The following is a 19,398-nucleotide window of genomic DNA, read 5'->3' on the forward strand; positions in this document are numbered from 1 at the left end:
AGCGTGAAGTGGCTGCAAAGGTGCTTTGCTGCACGTAGGCACATTCCAGGGCAGAACTTGGGTGGGTAAGTGATTGTATACAACCAGCACTTATGTATGCAATAAAGGATCTCACCTGGGGTCCGTGCCTTCATATGCCACAGAATAAGAAATAAAAAGGAAAGAGAAATACAGGGTGCAGAGAATCAGGGTGAAAATTGAATGTTATCTCTGCTGATATGCATTTATAATGCTAAAAACAGCCAGATAAAAATTGTGTCCTTCTTCTACCCTCAGTTTGAATTACAGCCTTACCAATTATGTTCAAAAGCAAAGTCCTAGTAATGTTTCAGCAGCAAATTCAATGTCAGCACAGGCTAAATTGTGTTCTGCCTCATGCTTACAACTGTCAGGCAATTGCTGAAATTGCCAATGGCTGTAACTTCATTGCAAGCAACAGTGCAAGAAAGCAGTTTGATGGCAACAAGCAGTTACCATCTAAAATATTTTGGACAAGAGATGAATTACTTTTTTGCTGGGGATAGGGTAGGGGCAGGATCCAGTCTTACAAGACACTCAAGCCTCAGACTTCTGGGGCTTTTGCCACAGCCTGAATCAACACGCTGCAGGAAGAGCCCACCAAGCCCTGGTGGGGATCCCTTGAGATCTGCTGTTGAGCATCACCCCTGCCCTCGGCCCTGCAGGTGGTTTGCATGAGCCATGGCAGTGGGCTGTACCAGATGGTGCCTGGAGCCAAGACAGCAGCAGCCTCCAGCACTGTCTGTTCTCTGCAGCTCTCACTGACAGTAGGACCAATGCCCTCGGGATGAGGGAGGCAGTCATCTCCCTACTCAGGGAGGAATCCAGGTCGGTACAAGCCAAATGGGATACAGCATCAGTGTTGTCAGAGCTCGTTGAAATGGCTGTTGTGTCACTTGGATGTGGGGATGCCCTTTTTTCAGTCCTTTCTGTTTCAGGGCTGTTTGGATAATCCAGCTCTTATCTGGCATCTTCAGACAGGCAGACAAGATCATGATGCTGCTATCCGGGGCTTACTGTACCTTATTAGGTGAAGCCGTTTTTGTATCTATAGTAAAAATACGTATTTCTGATATTTAATCTTATCCCTGAATGGCAAAGAAAACATTTCAAGAGCTGTAAAATATTTCAGTTCCTATTTTCATGGGAATCCAATTAAGAAAATCAAATAGCCAGCATATTTGGAGTACACAGAGAACGAGAAAAATGTCAATACAGCCTGAAGATAATCCAAGTGTCACTGAAATTAATATCATCTACTTTCCTTGCAGTCCCTGAGGCCACTAAAGAAAACTTTGTTTCTGTTATTTTTTTTATGCTGTCCCTGAATGACAGCAAGATAATTGCCTCTTTCCCCCCTCAAAAATGTCCTTAAACACTAGTGATAAGTGTACCAAGATGTTCCTGTATCCACTGGAATAGCTCTGAGATGCTGAACAAAACTTATCTGGTCCTTTCAAGGCACCATTTCTGAATGCAGAAGTCCATGTCCTCCAAGTCGCTTGGGTTTTTGGAGAACCAAAAAGCCATTCTCATCAGGCTGCTGAAAAATTAATTTCATTTAGGTTTGGTCCCCAGTGTTAAGGAAATCCCTTTATTTGTATCTAAACATGCCTGGCATCTACTTCTCTCCACTGTGAATATAATGTAAAGAACGGATTTGAAGAGTAAGGGAGAGGTTGGTGTATACTTCTGGACTTAAACCTGTGCGTTTCTCCTGCTCTAATTGAGTATGTGGCTCAGCCACACTGCCCGCACTGATGTGTGGTGGTGTAACGTGTGGATGTTGCTAACACAATGCATAGGGAAGGAGGGGAGCAACAGTAGACTGGAAAGCACATCTTGATACTAAACCAGGAGGAAGAAAATTACTTGAGGCGCACATTGGGATGATACAGATAAATTTGGAGAAAAGGAAGAGAATGACTAGTTTTTTTATCCAAGGAGGCGGCTGGTCCCTGGGGGGTGTTTATGCATAAGCAATGAAACTGGCATTTGTGAGGGAAATAAAATATGGGTGGCTAAACATTGCCTTTCCTACCTCAGCTTCACTTCTAGGTGGAGATTTTTTTACAGTCACTGATTTAATCAAGAGAAACTCTTCCTCTCACTTGTCTTTCCCACTACCTTTGGGCTTCCTGTACCTTTCTGTACTTCAGAACACAAATGTATTTTTCTGTTCTCAGAATAACTTTGTTTTCCTACATGTATTACATCCTTTATGTCTTCTCCCCTCCTGCACCTGAATTCTGAAATCTGATATTCCACAGGTAACTGAAAAAGGCATTAATCTCTCTTCTTTTCTGTAAGCAACATCCCTGCCATTACACATTTTATATAGTGAAGTTTGTGGCACAAAACTGATGCTGGTTATTGAGCATAAGAAAGATGGAGCAATGTTTTGTTGTGTGAGCCAAGAAAGGATTCCAAAAATGTTTTTATCCAGTTCAGATCTCTGGCAAACACTGAGGTGCAGCTCCACATTGAAAGCCTTCTCAGGCACGTGGCTGATATATTTACAGGACTCTCATCTGAAGGTGATCATGCAAGGAAGACTTATTCCAATGAGCTTTTTATATGTGTAGCCTTGTGGAGCTGACATTGCCTAAGATACGGCTTTATCAAGCCGCAAAGAGACATAAGCTGCTGCAGTATCAGATGTAGGGACATTTCAAGGAGACTGGTGTATGCTTTATAAAACTGAGGGGAAATTTCCTTGCCAGGATACAAAATACATCTCCCTCTCCTTACTTTTAATTCTCATTTATTACTAAATCTTCTGTTGTAAACAAGACTCAGAGGCAGTTTTTTACAAGCTGAAAAAGTTGGAACAATAAATATGATCATTAGAAATACAGCTCAATAGATTGTATGGATAAGCCGGTAATAGACTTTTAAAAATCTGGTTTTGATTTAAAAATAAATAAAATAAGATCCAGCCATCATGTGAATAGTAAGTTAGGTGGGGAATACACAGCTGTGAAGCCATGGTGATGGGTGTCCTGTTACCAGGAGTGCATATTGTGTCAGCTGTGCTCATGGATGCCAAGGGGGGCGGGGGGTGTGTGTCAGTTTCCAAATAGCTCCTGCTGAATTTGTGTCTGGCTGAGGAACGAGGGTTAGGTTTCCTGAGGAACATTGTTTGGCATTGATGTTGAGGGGTTGTTTTGTGTGCGTATTGACTTTGGTCCCTATAAAGGCATAAAAGGCATGTCTAAAGCCAGATGAATAGTTTGCAAAATGTAGAAGCTCATGTAATACAAAAAGCAACTTTCTTGACTATGAAGACAACTACTTGCCTTTAAAACAATCAGGGCTGGGTGAAAAATCATTGACTCATCCATCCTATCCTATAAGAGATTTTGAGGTGCCACCCTATCCCGCTTTTCCATCCTGAAGGCCAAGTAAGACTTTCAGAGGGTAAATCCTCCCACAAGCCCAGACTGATGCCTTGCCTGAGGCATGGAGACCTGCATGCCCTGGGAAGACGGCTCAAAGCACAGACCCCAAAGGCCAAGATGGTGGCTGTTTGCTCCACTTTGCCTTACGTATGATGCTTACAGGCTGATTACCCAAACTTCATCGGGTCAATGGGCAGATCCCATTGCTGGTGTTTCGGCAGTGGGTCCTCTGTTGGTCCATTGAGGTACTTGGAGCCAGTTCCCTCCTAAATGAGCTCCTTTTCTGGCTGATCTATGTTGGGTAAAACCTCAGATGCTCACTAAAACAGATGCATGAACTGGGATCTCCAACATCTCGTACAAGACCCACAGTGGTTGAAGAGTTGACTGTTTGCACTGACCAGACTGGTGCAGTGGCCTGATCCCTGCAACATGGGCTTTGGAGGCTTCTAGATGACCTAGATGGGATGTGAACCTGAGCATATTCCACACCGCCAATATGCTGCTCTGGAGGACATGTGAAGCCAAGTCTCTTTTCCTCCCCTTCTCCATTCTTCTGGCAGAAGAAAGCTTTTCATAGAGGGGAAGGCTTTGCTCGGTGATTGCTGCTGCCCTGGAGGCAGGGCTGGGGGAGTGAGACTGGAGGAGCACTTGCAAATCCATTTTATTGCTGTTTCAGTTTTCTCAGTTAAAAGGTTTTTTTCTTATGGAAAGTTCCACATTTTACATTTTCTGAAAAATGTCCCATCACTTTCATGGCTAAATGATATTACTTCGCAATAATTAGGTACCCTAGGTCATATATGACAGCAATGCAACATTCTGTACCATGAAAGGGTTAACTTTATATATAAAAATCTGTCAATAGGCCACGCCTTGACTGACACTTCCACTTATATAAATCCATTCAGCCAACTGTTTTTCCCCTTGTCTTCCTTCTCTTTCACCTCAAAAATTTCTCCCCTAATCCACAAGAATTATATGCAAACCAAGTCTGTGAGCTCTTCTGGAAAAAATCTGTCTCTTCTTCCTTTGTCTATACAGAGCCTGGCACAATGAAAACCTGATCTCTGAACAGGGCGCTGTAGTGGTGTGTGCTCTGAGTGTTTGAATACTTGAATTCTGTTTATTAGTCATAGAGAAGAGAGGCTGTGGGATACAAGTGTTGGAGTGGTTTATCTCTAAAGTAGCCAAACTGATATTTTGCAAGAGCATAGAGATTTACACCACAGCAAGGAGAACACCAGCCCTGTAGTCTAGCAGATTCTGGTGAACAAAGATGCAAACAAAGACAAAAATGCAAACCTAAGACTGTTTGGAGCACTTGTGCATTTAACAGTAGTAACTACAGCAACTAGTTCATAACTTTTTTGGATTAAAAAGAAAGTATCCCTTGATTCTTTAGTACCTGCTTGTGAAGAAAATAAAACTCTGAAATTGGATCTCCCTGAATTTCTCAGCCTGGTTGGGGAAGGATGAGATCTGCATCACCAGTTAGATGTTAGAACAAGGCTGAATATAAAACCAGGACTATATTTTTTATTTCTAGATCTAGTAACTCAGGTCTTTAGAAGGCAGCTGAAGTACACCAGTGATTCCCGGATCAGGTTGAGGAGAGCAGACAAATACCAGCCCCAGTTAAAATTTCAGCTTTATCCCTGGGTTCGAACTGACTGAAACTCACTTGAGTTCATCTGCTCAGCAGATTAATATTTTCATTGACAACATAAGCACAGCCACAACTCATTTACCTGTGAGGTCGTCGTTGGGCCAGGAGCCGAGCTGGCAGGCTTTGCATGTGTATTCATCAAATACGTATTCGTTCTCTTTACAAGGAGTGCAGGTCCAACAGCAACTCACTTCTCCTTTACGGATCACCTGAGACAAAAATTGACATTTAGTTTAGCAGCATAAATATACATTCATGCTGCCCCAGTTGCTAATCTAATTTTTTTTAATTTGTTATTTTTGATAGAGTTTTTTAAAAGTTTTATTTTAAAGGGAATTCCTGTTCAGGATATGTTTGCTTATACAAAATATGATACAAGTTCTCAGTTCTCCCATCATGTATGTACCAGGAGAAAACATCGACTCCACAGAAGTATAAGTGGAGGTGTAGAATGACAATAAGATGTTTTTTTCCCCTCTTATAATTAACAAAACTCTAAATTGCATAGATGGCGATGTGCCTACAGAAGCCAGTCCATGATACTCGAAGCACATAATTCAGTCCATGGTGGTCCATACAGGGAGTCATGTCAACAGCGTTACTTCTGTAAGGGTTCATTACCCAAAGATTTTTGGATAATGTGATTATTCTTCACCCAGTTGTGAATGATTTGTTAAAACTGATTTTTTCCAGCTATCAAACTGAACATGCCTTTTCCAGTATTATTTAGGTATTTCATTTCTAATTAACATTTAAGAGTGAGAATGTTATCTTTATCTATTTTAACATCTGACCCGATTTCTCATTTTATAATTTACTGCCAAATGTTGTTGCACACTCATGATTGAGATGCAGATTTTTCAGGATCTTTGTTTATCATCTCTGCACACTGAAAACATCTGTGTTTCTTTTCAATATGTCTTTCTTTTGAAATAAAGTATTCCCAGCTTCTCTACTCTTCCCAAACAATTTATAAAAGGAAATTCCCAATTATAGCATAAGTAGTAGGTTGACTTATGTATCTTTTGTAATGATGAATTTAGAAGGTGGCTTCAAAGCCAGATGTCTTTATTGCAATTTTAATAAATAAAATGTAAAGGAGTATGATCAAAAAGAACTGGATTACTCTTTGCAATGTTGCAGTGAAAAAGGTGTAAATTATCATATTAATCAGAAATATGGGGACTTGAAAACTTCAATTTTTGGTGGTGTTTTTAAAATTGTAGGCTATGAAAAAAGAAAAAAGCTACACCTGAATAGCTAAACTGGCAGAAAGGCCATAGGAGCATAAGTGATTTGCTCTGCACATGTTGAGATTAAAGCTACCTGCAAAGCAAAATATCTGCCTATCAGCATTATTTGCATCGTGGGATTTCTTTCATTTTGAACTAGAAAACCAGTTCTTAGGAAGCTTGTACTAATTACTGGACACGTATTTTGGTAAACTTAATGCATTATAAAAATCCATAATTTTACAATGTACAAAATACTCAGGAAAATGAAATGACAAAATAGAAACTGTATGGTGTTATCAAAGCACCTAAACCTTTTATCAAAATAATTAATTTATACTTTTCTGTTAAACTTTTCAACAAATCAACATAATCTATAAAATACTTGGAATTTGGCACATCTGTCAGAAAACTTGGTACAGTGATCATTTCTTACCCATCACTAACTAGGGGTTAATCCAGAGAAGCATTATGTATCCTTCTCTAGGAATCAAAATAGTTGTTCTCTACTACTCTACTACTCAGAATCAGGTTAGACTTTTCTGTATTAAATTGCTTAGTCAGCTATTTCTTCATCCTCTTAGTTTTAATTTCTTGAACAATTGTTTGTTGTAGCACTTAACTGTAAAACAACCTTTTCTATCCCTTTTAATAAAAATAATTATTTTTAAAGCAAAAAATATTTTCCCTTCCCCTTGTCATCTGGGCAATCCTTTGAACCTCTGTTTATCTAAATAATAGCATGTTCACATTATTTCAGATGTATAGAGTTAGGTTATTTGGATTTTATCAAGCACTTCAGATGAATGTACCAAATGTTGCTAAGTGTTGGATATATCATTACACTGAATCTTTCGAATTCCTGCATAATGACTTAGTCCCACAGAATTCCACCACAGAACTTGGCAGGGTCAGGCTCTCCCCATCATCTGTGAAGACCACGAAGATAAAGGACTGTGAAGAATATAATCAATACCCTAATGAGAAGCATAAAGAATATTTCAGACACAGAACTTCAAGCATGTGTCTAAGTGTGTGATGTATTGTATTCATGGTGAAAAATCCTCCTGGGAGAATCCTTGAGAGCATGGGCAGAAGGTGGAAGGAAACTGCGTTAATGAAGATCACAGGATACTTCCCATCACTTGTGCTGTGGCGACAGATCATAAAGGAACTCGGAGCCGCCCAGTTCCAACGTTATTATTGGTTTGTCCATCTCTGTCCTCTCACATATGTAACTCTGGCTGGAGCAGGCTAACATCAAATCCCTGTTTAGCTACTGCGAGAGTAAGTCACACCACCTTTCTTTATGTGTCTGCAGAAGGTATGTTCTCATCCGAACCAACTGTCCTGGCTAGGTGCCTTTTCCAATCAGTGAAGAGAAAGAAACGTTTTGACACCAAGATTCATCTTAATTGTGTTCAAAGCCTACATGAGGATGAGATGCCTCCTGATCTGGAATAACGTATTGTTTCCATTGACTATAAAGAAAGTTGAGAAATCTGATATAGCTGTATATACCTACACTGAAGACATAGACATTTGGTCTGATGAAACTCACTTACTAACTCTACAAAGACCAGTTAGTGAATAAAACATGCTGACTGTGTCCCAAAACTCTGGGAAACTCAGACTGAAGAGATTCACTTAGTGTTGCAGAGCATGGTCAGCCTCCCACCAGCCCCTCCACGTAGCTGCTTCCCAGTTTTGCAGGCATGCCATGTTAACACAGGGGAAAAATAACCCAGCTGCCGGTGAGACATGTCAGAAATTACAGCTGTTTCTTTTTTTCAGTCTGTTGTCTGTGCCCATCCTCTTAGTCCACAGGCTTTTATATAAATGACTGCAAGGTAAGCTAAGGACTTGCAGTATTTTAACTGTTCTGCAGTAAGTGCCATGGGATGCTGAAGAATAATAAAGAACAATTAATATGTGACAGATTAATATGTGACCCTCCTTACTTGAACATGGAAAGGGAGGAAGGAAAAATGTAAAACCTGGGAAACAAAGAAACAGTAAACCAGGTATGATTAAAAACAAATGTTACCTACATTTCCTGAAGTTCTCAGTACTGGTAGTTACTGATATTCTGTGATAATACCACAGATTTAAGGTCTGAGTAATAATGTTCCAGTCTAGTTGTCTATGTCTAGCACTGAAATAGTAGCAATTATTGTTTATAATTTACCTGCAATTGTACCGACAAGTCCCAGTCAGGGATTTGCACTCCACTGAATCATACTGTAAAAACATGCAGAAAAAACCCCCCAAACAATACCTGGTCTAAAGCATTTGGAATATAAGGATAAAAAAGTCAGCCGTTCACAGATATAGGAGTACAAGAAAATGGCAACTTATGAAAATAATGACTATGATAGGAGTAAGAACAAAATACATGTCTGGACTTTAAGGTGTGGGATACTGTCTCCCTGTAAGAGTCAAGAAACACTTGCTTTCAGATTTCAAGGCTATGCATTCCACGATTGAGGTAAATGAAGAAAATATTTACCTTTATCTGGCCTTTTTCACAGGGTTCACTGCACACAGATCTGATGATATTATTTTTCTCTGACCATATTTCATCATCGTCCATTTTCAGCTCACCATTGTCCCAGCTGCCAACATTGATATAGTCAAAGTAGTCCTTCCCCATTTTCTTAAAATTCATGATTTCATATCTTTGGAAACACAAAAGGGAGACATAGCTGAGTGGAAGAGAACATCACGAAATGTTTACAGGAACACTATATAGTCAATCTCAAGCTGCTGAAATAAAAAAGGCAAAATTTCAAGTATTATACTTGCCCTTGAGTGTCTCCCAATATTTTTTGTGATATTATAATCTTTCTTTTCCTTTGTAATTTCATTTGTTTTCTTCTATCACAATGAAAGTTCCCTGAACACTTGGGGTTAAGTGACTGAGTTTCTGAGAATGACTATATTTATTTAAGGAGAACAATGAAATGAGCCGGACAGGATTCATCCTGTGTAGCTTTCAGCACTGAAGCTTCTAAACAACCGCATAGGGAACCCTAGCTGTCCTAGGCTCCCTCTATAGCAGATGCAGAGAAATCTAAACCTACAGTGGCAATTGTAGTGCTCCTCACTGTTTGCAGGTGCTTATTCCTTTCTGGAGAAAGCAAGCCTGAAGACATCTGAGCTCCTAAAGTGAGGCAGAAGCAACCTAGGTCTGTGGGATCAAAAGAAATGTCCTGCGCTGTAAGACCGCAAGATGCAATTTGGTGTTGCACCCAGAGAGGGGTCAGGCATCATTCTTCAGGCACAGAGCCCATGACTCTGGAACTTGTTCAGGCTTCAGGGAGATATTCTTATCAAGAGGCAGCTTGTAGTCCAGGCATTTGAAGAACAAAATCGAGACTTGCCTTTTTTTTTTTCCCCCTTTTCTTCTATAGCATTGCAGCAGCAAATGTTATTCTCTCCCATCCATACAACTCCCTTCATTTTGATGTAAATCCTCCATGATCAGAACACATTTAATTCCTTGTGCAGGATGGTGTGGAAAAGAAAGTATTGATGCCTCAGTCCTAGGCTGCTTTTGTGTCACATCATCTCATTATCTGGGGACAGAAGTGTTAAGAGCAGAGCTAGAGCTGATCAGAGTTCTCAGTTTCATGTTCCTCTTCCTCCTACTTTCTTTTTAGCTCCCACAGAGTCTTACAGAAGGACTGTGGAGGTGTGTGGGACTCACTAGCCTCCTACTGGCATGCTGAACACCAGGCCACCTTTTGCCTTACAGGCCAGTTCTTTTAGCATTTACTTGTAAGGCATGTTTGGAAAGCTGGGCAGCTCCTGAAGTGATGATGCCATGCTTTTCTTTACCTTGTCTTTAGTGGATTTGGCAGTAATCTGACTAAGCAACATGAAATTCATAGATGGAAAATAAGCAAATGATACAGACTGAGAAGATCAGCACAATCATAGGTTTAGAAAACCCGCCTGGCTCATGAAGAAAAAGACTTTTTTCTTGCAGCAGGCGTAAGATTAGTCCTCAAGCAAAGCATACAGACAGGGTTGGATTAGGAGTGGTATTTTCAGAGTGTAATTTGTGAAGTCCAATGTACAGATAAGTAAAAGAACCAGCTCATTAAATCCATCTCTTAACTAAGATACCCAAGTATCTCCCGTAAGTTTTGAAGGAACACTTTTAAGACTGACAAGCAGTAGCCATAATATATCTAGCATCAATATTTTTTCCCATGCTGATAATTTACAGTAGAACTGTTCTATAATACTCTCCATCCATGGATTTCAGGATGCTTTGCATCAGGAAACAAAGTCTAACTTACAGTGGGGAAACTATGGCAGGGATTCGATGTCAAAATCACACACAGGTCAGGATTAGGCCTGAAGCAACCTGTGAAAGAAAATGGAAGTGGAGCCTGACTGAATGAGTGATATGATATTACCGGTACCACATGACTCTTGAGTCTTTCCAAAAGAAGAGGAAACGAGCAACAACACAGCTAAGAAGAAAGGTTTCTGGTACTCCTGGATTTTGGAATATTTCACTTTCCACCCTGTCTGAGGAAGGAAGCGTCCATGGATTTGAGAATGACCTCATCTAAATTGGAGATGTGAATTCCAGACTGACACAAATGAGTTGAATCTAGATAACACATGCACAAACCAAATAAACAGGCTTTTATGCACAGTTATAAACTGACATTTTTTTTCTGAGATTCACATGCATAGTAACAGTCTGTTCAAGGATCAAACGGATTAACCAAAAAGTTAGCCCAGAAGCCCCTGTGGAGTCTTTAGTCAGTATTGTCAGGACCTTGTAACGCTCCTCTGTGTCTTGCTTTGTTAAAGCTGTCAGTTCTGAGTTTCATGGGCAGATGAATGACAGTACTGCCAATGCTTAACAGGCCACAGGACCTAAACCACACATCCCTCCAGTAGTAGTTCCATGCATACATCCCAAGGGGAATACCGGAAAGAAATCTAACAAATTAAATAAACTATTGTCTCAATATGTTGTCACTCTCTTTGTGGAGAACAGCATTGGTGGACTGATAGTAGTAGCCAGACACAGTAAGTCCATTGCTATAGTGGAGTTCATGAGTCAGTGTTTCCCTGGAACTTCCTTGAGATACCACAGGGACAGATTGTCACTTTAAGACAGGAGAGACCAGATGGTGCAGCAGCATATTTCCAGCACTGCCCTAATCTCAGTGCAAAATACTTGTTTCAAAACAGAAGTGCCATGAAGTTGCCGAGAATCCATATTCTCTTGGTAGCACAACCAAAACGTCAGCATCTTGTTTTCCTTGCCCTTTCCTGCCTTCTCAATTTCTTCTTTGGAGTTTTGATAGTATTTACAGATAGCCGTTATCTTCCTGAGAAATCACGGCTGTTCCTTCCATACTCATTTGGGTTTTTCCATGTCTTCTGTCTGACCTAGATGAAGCCCTCCACTAGACTGTCTGTCTGCTTAAAGTTCAACATATACATACAGGGCATTGGAATAGGACCAGGATTCAGGACATCTTGTGGGATTAATCATCTGTTGCATAATATCAAACCCTTTTTGCTATACATCAAAATCCTGAGCTATCTAGGTCAGAGAGGTTTTTTGTGTTCTCATTTCCTGCTTAACACTGCCACCAGGGTACAGGGGTACACTTGTGAGGATTTAAATTTCTGTTTTACAAAGTGAAGATGCAGCTACAAATGCAAGTGACCAGGGGAGAGGTGTTGTTCCAGTATGACTGCACTATCTCCCAGCTGTTGCAAATAGTGTTTGACAGTGCTCAAAAGACTATAAACTACTCAAAACCTGGGCATTGGAGATGGACCTTCCTGTAAAGCCTTCTTAACCATGAAAAATTATATTTTGACTCAGTGTTGTCTAATTTAAGCACATAGACTGGATTTAATGATGCGACTATTGTAGGAAAAGAGAGAATAAAGAACTATGTTTCAAAAGTAAACAAACTCCATGGACATTTTGTCACCACACACAGTCCGTTAGTTTGAATTGACAGATTCCTACTGCATCTCACACAAATCCAGTGAGGCTGGATTTACTTAAAGTTGTGTTACCCCGAGGTGCATAACCCCTGCTCATCAGTGAAACACTAACGTCCCTGCTGTGACTGAGCAAATGACCGCACATAATTCCTTCATTTTTTTTAGAATTGAATTTAAAAAGACCCAAGACACTCAATTAAATTCCTTGCAACAAACTGAATTAAATCGGTATTGTTAGGCAAGCCAACATGAAGGAAAGCTGAAGCTAAAGATCTCTTTGCAACTTTTAGATATTAACCTTGGTGTTGTCATGCCACATATCATTTATTTGTAGCAGTCTTCTGTCTTTCTGCAAGATATGAATGAAACAGATAGGAATAAGGTAGGATGCAGTCCACTGCAACTGAGCACCATTCAAACCAAATAGGAACCCTTTAAGAGAAGTCTGGGACAAGTCTTTTTAAAATAATTTGGTCAGAAAAACCCAGACTGAGCACTTTTCTTCAGAATTCAGCTATTTGTAAAAATAGAAATGTTTAGCGGAAGACAGCCTTGCTCACCAAAACAGTGCTGAAAATACATTTCCATCTGAAATTTTCCTGGGTTTCTGCCAGTTTGTGTCTGAGTTCTCCTACCAGCTCACAGTGCACCTCCTTAGAGTCTGAGTCTGAAGAGTCTGAAAATTTGTGTCTCCAGAGAAACAGTCTGCTTTTGTAGGTGGCTGTCCTGCTTTCCTGTGGGGAGAACGCTGACTTTCCAGGTTTTCAAATGAAATAAAATTTTAACAAATCAGTTCTGAAATTACAGGAATTTTTTGAAATGTCAAAATATTTTTACCACTGGATTTACCTTTTCCTACCCATACTCAGAAGTTAATGCTTTCCTTTCTGTTCACATTATTGGGAGAGGGCAAAATTTAAATGAGTGTACAGGATGAACCATTTTCCTTCTAGTCATCTGTTTATACAATGCCGTCATAAAGATGTTTAAAATCTTGCCAATAATGTAGACAGAAAGGGATGCCTCAGTCAAACTGGAGCAAAAGCAGTGAATAAGGCAGGAATCTACCAACTGAAATACAGGGAAAAATTATACTTTGAATGCTATCACACTTGCTCTTCATCTTCTGAGAGTTCAGTAGGCAGAAACCCAGAAAAAAAATCATTACACTTTTCAATGTGCATTTATATGGGTACTGCATATATGTCATAGAAAAAGAAAAACTTGTCTTACAATTCATAGGTGTATGTGTACAGCAAAGTTAACAGCAAAAGAAGTTTTATTTAAATTCAATTTGGCTTATAACAGCACAGTATGAATTAATAGTTTAGTCTGTTATGCAAGGCTTTATTTGGAAGATATGGAAGCAGATTTTTAATAATTCTGATGGGAAAAAAATCCCAGACAAATCAGTAAATTATTTCTCACACTGTTTTACCTTTCTTATTAAAGAACTATGTCTGCTGTGATTACTTACTGCTCACTCACATAGATTTAAACATCCAAAGAGAGCAATGCTGTGGTAGCTGTCATGGTCTATCAACATGAAGTTGAAGGTCTTATGATTTTTAGTGAGAGCAAATTCCTTTAAATGGTACAGATGAAAATGCAGATTCATGCAGGAAGATTGTATGAAGAAAGTTCATGTCTTTAACCTTAAACATCATAAAAAATGTACATAAAAAAAGAAGAGTTATTTTGGAAAAATTACACAGAAAGTCAGGAAATGTGAAAACAGAAGTATGAGATCTTAGCTCTGGTGTCAAGCCCACATGCATCTACTACGAACAGTTAGTATGTCTGGTATTAAACAGTTTGACAAATGTCAACATTACCTTCCTGGCGAGTCACCGTTCTCATCAAACAAGATCATGTCCCCAGAGACCCCAGTAAAGTTTGTCTTCATGAGGGATTCCAGGAGCTTCCGACCATCTATGGGCTTCATGGCATCACAGAGGCCCACGTAGCCTGGGCACAGTGACATCTGCATGTTGTGGAGGCCGTATGCCATCGAGTATATTGCATTGATCACAAAGCCCATCTTGGAGTCCTGAACATGCTGCGTCCTCAGGGTCATCTGGCCTGCCAGGGAACAGCGCAGAGTGGGTGGTTAGTGCGTGGGGCTGAAATACAGTCAGCCCTTCAGACATCTGTTGGTAGGTTGGCTATGAATGGTGGAAAAAGTCTTTTACAGTGTCTTAAACAGCTCATAGCAGATGCTCTTACTGGTACACACACTAACCATGCTAAAAAAAACCCAAACAACAACAACAACCCACCCCCCGCCCCCCCCCCCCCAAAAAAAAATAAAGGAATGAAAGAAGAGATTCCCCTCAGATGTTTTACTATCCAGCTGCTGTTTTTCTCTCTGTATGTAGCTCCACACCTCACATACGTTATTTTCCTTTGCCTTCTCTTCCATGTGGGTTTTTTTTAAGCATGATTTATGATCATTATAACATGTTTTGGGGAATCTAGTACTTCTCCACACCTGCAGAAATCTCCCCAGATCCTCACAAATCTTTTGTTGAAGTATAAATGCTAACATGGGGTCTATTCTATAGCGACCTTGTAGGCAAGACTTTTGTTTCAGAGACATGGGAACCCATCCTGTGCAGACAGACCTACCTAGGCACAACTCCTTTACTGCACCAGAAGTTTCTGTACTAACTCTTCTGATTCTGTCTCTCCTGCCTCTCTATATTTACGAAGTGAGGACAATGATGCAATGTAGATGGATGCATTAAAATGTCTGTGAAGAGTTTGATGATGCGGGTTAGGCAATGACTCCATTTAGCCAAAACTGGTTAACCTTACGATGTTTGGCTTTTAAAACATAGTGCTTGGATTTGTATTTCCTATTTAAGCTTCTGTGAAATGCACTATAAAAGTACATTGAGTAGCACCCTGAAGGCCGTTTTTTTATAACCCGGTGTTATTAATGACACAGATTCACTCCGTTGGCAGTGCCATCCCAGCTAAGGAAGAGTAGGCTGGAGGTTTTCTGCCTCGTATGTCATTAGCAAAGCTGCCAGCTGCACTCCAGCCACCAGATCTTTAATACTGGGGCAGTGAAAAGAGCCAGACATAAAGCAACTGCATCAACGGTGCTGGGAATATGTCGGACACCTGGAAAGGTTTGGCTCTGGAGGGAGGACAATGAAAGAGCTCTAGTAGAACATTTGCTCTCCTTTTATCAGTCAAGTAGCCAACCCTAGGAGCTAGGGAGTCCCACATGTGGGCATCTAGGAGCAAAGCAAATGCAAACAACCTTCTGTGTCCACTCTGTAAGACAGTGTCTTCCATAGAGACATTGGCAAGGGGCAGGGATGGAGCTTACACCTGCAGGGGTAGCACAGTGTGAGAAGTAATTTATGCCACAAAAAGACTGACATACAGACAGTTTTTTTCTTGAAATAAATGAAGACTAATATATCTGACCCTGAGAGTGGCACTCATCTAGTTTAACAATATCCATCCAGCATCCAGTCTGACATCTGAGCACCTTTTGTGGAGATGAGTAAGAATGTCCAGCTGGTGACTGATCCCATCATAAAACAGGTCCCTCTACAAACTCCCCTTTCCATTAGCGAAGCAGATCACCACACAGTTCTAATCACTAAAACATTTCTGAGCACTGAAAACGTCAGGAAGGGTGGCAAAAATACATAGTTTGAACTGAAAATGATTGTGTAGAGGTCAGTAAGTGAATGAGGGGACTGAGAGATCCATTTTCCCGTTCTCTTTCATGTGGGAGCTGGCACTCCCAATTCCAGTCAACCTCAGGAGCGGTGATTAACATTTTGTATAGCAAAGTGATATGAGCTTGGAATATCTGTAATGGAAAAAAAACCTTGGAAACAAACCACAGTGTTGCTCATTTTTTCTGTTCTACCAAGGTATTGCTTTTTCCTAATTAAAAATAATAGGCATAAAAACTGCAACAGTGGAGTACATGTAAAACCCATGTTAATTGAAATTAAGTGGAAAATTGAACAAGCATATTACATTACAATACACAAAACCTGGTTTAACCAATTATTCATCCTCAAAATTAACAGCTCACAAACCATGCAGTTAATTATAGTAGCCATTAGAATGAATCAGATTTGCATCAGCAATAGTATTTTTTTATGAAACAATATTCAGCTGCTTTATTGTGTATGATTGTTTAAAAACATAATAACTTAATTCTTACAGGAACACTGGGCTTTGTGCTTCAATTTTACAGAATTATTATTATGACTTCCTTTAAACATTGAACCTCATTCAGTTCACCTGATGATTTGTAATGAGGCTGCTTAGCTTGTCACAGAAGCTGCTGGCAATTGTCAATGGAGTTGTGAGGGAATTAGCTGTTGTGAGAATGTTAATATACTTCCTGCAGCTGGAGAAAGCATTTCCCCAAGATGTTAACTGCCTTGCTTTGCTCTATAGGGGCAAATCCAACCTGCCAAGTCTGACACTTTGTTTACAGGACCTCAGGACTCTGTAGTTAAGGGGAACATCTCAAAAACTGAGACAAAAGAAAACTTTTGCTCTTTAATATACTGCAATATGGTCTTAAAAAACGCCAGTATTAGAAAAAGGAGTGAAGTCTGAAAATATTTTTCAACGCATTTCACAAAGTACTCAGGCACATCAGACTTGAAGCATATAAGTAACCCTATTTACCTCAGTGATCTGACGATTGATTTTAAGGGAAGGGTGAATACACAAGCTAAAAGGTAGTTTCTCAATCAGAAAAAAAACAAAAAACAACCCCCTGAAAATATTTTAAATCTGTCTCTGCAACAAGTATGATTTAGGTAGCCTTAAAACCATTGTCCACTGAAGTGTTAATGCCTATTGTTCTTGCTGAAGTTTGAACACATGTTCTTCAATTCATACACGAGTGTTGTCTTCAGTCAAGAACCTTTCCTGACACAGGTCACCATGAGATGGAGAGGTAGCACAGATGAATTTAATGATGATGATGCCAGTAATGTCAATGGAATTGAATTTATAGTTTAAACTTTTGATCAAGAATAAAGAAAAGATCTAATAGAAGTTGAGGAGTTCCTACATAATTGCTGGGCAGAGAACAAATATCCACAGACTGTAACCCATATGCTTGTTTGTAACACCCATAATATAATACTTTTCTATTAGAGTAAAAAAACCCCATATCTATAAAAGATCTGTTTTTCTCCATCTTGCATATTCCCATATAAGAAAAATTTGCAAAGAAGGAAATATTAATGTCTTGCTTTCCTGTGGGCTGGGAAAAAGCCAGCATAATGTTGCTTAAAGTTGTCATGTAGGGATAAGCAGCACATGCTCGCGTTTTAGTTCAGTTCAGGTGTGGGCTTTCAAAGCTGATTTCCAAATCGTTCCTGCTTATTTAGTTTTTATTTGGGCTGGGCATCACAGTTTTGAGGTAATGTATCAAATTTCTTATGAAAGACACTAAACCAACTAAAGTGCCCCAGCAAAGCACCTAATGCACTACAGCTGCAAGTGGGTGTCCAAACCTTAGGATGAGGCTACAGTCACTTTAGAATAAACCTCCCCTGAGCTGTGAATCTTTCTTGGCTCACAGAGTTTGCAATCAGACTCGGCATTGCTCCCAGGATGCTGCAGACAGCAGGAGCTGGAGGTACGCAGGTGACAATGTGCATGGGCCACGTACAAAGCTGCATTTCATAGGTCTCCAATTGATTCTTATTGTAATTTTGACAGGCTGAAGTACCTTTTCTGTGGCTGGACTGAGCAATTTTTTCAGGACGTAGCTCATTTTCCCACAAACATTGTTTAGAATTATATCAACCTGTTTATGAATCTATGCTGAATTTGGTGATTATGTCCAAATGATTACAGAAAGTAATCTGTACTGCAGTAGCTCAGAACTAATAAATATTAACACTGTACCATGAGAATTACTGCAGAAATAAAAAACTCTGCCTCCTGTAATTAAGATGAACAAGTGGAAGAATGCAGGGTGAATCAAATCATACTTAATGAGGAAATAAAATAGTACTTGCAATCATAAATGATCAAACATCATGGAATTCTCTGAGAAATGAGGGAATCTCAGTGGTTAGAGCACGTGCACAGATCCCTCGGTTCTGTTCAGTGTATTCCCTTATCTTTCCTGTCCAAGTAATTCTGGTAAGTAAATAAAGGCTTATCCTTTTATTTTCCAAGCTGTGAGATCCTGAGGCAGTTCCAGATTTATTGTCATATTGCCATTTCTGGCTACAAACATAGACAAAACCTGTCCCTTCTTTGGCAAATCAGATAACCCCTTCATCCTTCAGCTTCCCATCTACTAGTAGTATTCCTTTCAACTGTGTTTATCTGCCATCTTTCTTTAGACTAAATATTCCTCAGGAAGAGGACTACTTCTCATTACCCTCCTGGTTTTCCTCTGCTTAATGCAATGGGCTTATTATTGGCTGGAGTTTTTCAATATTATTGTGCTATCTCTGAAATGAATGTAAAATTATCCTGGATTTCATGGGAAATATAAGTATGTAAATATTTATTCTATAGATCATTTAGGAATCTATATATACAGGATTCAGGTGGCAATATGGTCACATGCATTAAATATCAGCTGAGGAAATTTCTGCCACTGGAGTACATAAGCTAATATGCATGTTTTTTCCTGCTTAAACATATGTTCTGTATGTCTGCTTTTATCTGTATGTTCCCAGCTTTACTGTAGGACTGTGACTATAGCAAAGGCAAAGAAGAGCCTGAGAACGGTATAAAATCACAGCATCGTAACCTACATCTTTTCTGCCCACACTGCTGGGATTGACCCAGTTTAGGACACTCCAGCAACGTCACAGCAGAGGATGGATGTGGGTGTTGTGGTTTAACCCCAGCTGGCGACTGAGTACCATGCAGCAGCTCGCTCGCTCGCCCTGCCCCCAGAGGAATGGGGAGGGATTCAGGAAGTGATAAAAAACTCATGACATAAGAACAATTTAATAATTAAAATAAAATAAAATAATTATAATGATAATGACAATTGTAATGAGAAGGGGGGTAAGAGAGTGAGAGAAAGACAGGAATAAAATCCAAAAGGGAAGAACCC

At 39.8% G+C, this 19,398-nt stretch overlaps 1 protein-coding gene across 1 annotated transcript in view; it reads right to left on the reverse strand.

Annotated features, from left to right (window-relative positions):
* The window catches only part of LOC130145190 (metabotropic glutamate receptor 5), a 156,139-nt gene that overhangs the window by 43,402 nt on the left and 93,339 nt on the right, over positions 1 to 19,398 (reverse strand). Inside the window, exons 3-5 of the mRNA XM_056329765.1 lie at positions 14,150 to 14,396; positions 8,830 to 8,998; positions 5,171 to 5,297 (exon numbers count right to left, since the gene is read on the reverse strand). Coding sequence (XP_056185740.1) covers positions 5,171 to 5,297; positions 8,830 to 8,998; positions 14,150 to 14,396 — 543 coding nt within the window. The remainder of the gene's footprint in view (positions 1 to 5,170; positions 5,298 to 8,829; positions 8,999 to 14,149; positions 14,397 to 19,398) is intronic.

Source organism: Falco biarmicus, chromosome 2 (genome assembly GCF_023638135.1).
Source record: "Falco biarmicus isolate bFalBia1 chromosome 2, bFalBia1.pri, whole genome shotgun sequence".
Lineage (NCBI taxonomy): Eukaryota > Metazoa > Chordata > Aves > Falconiformes > Falconidae > Falco > Falco biarmicus.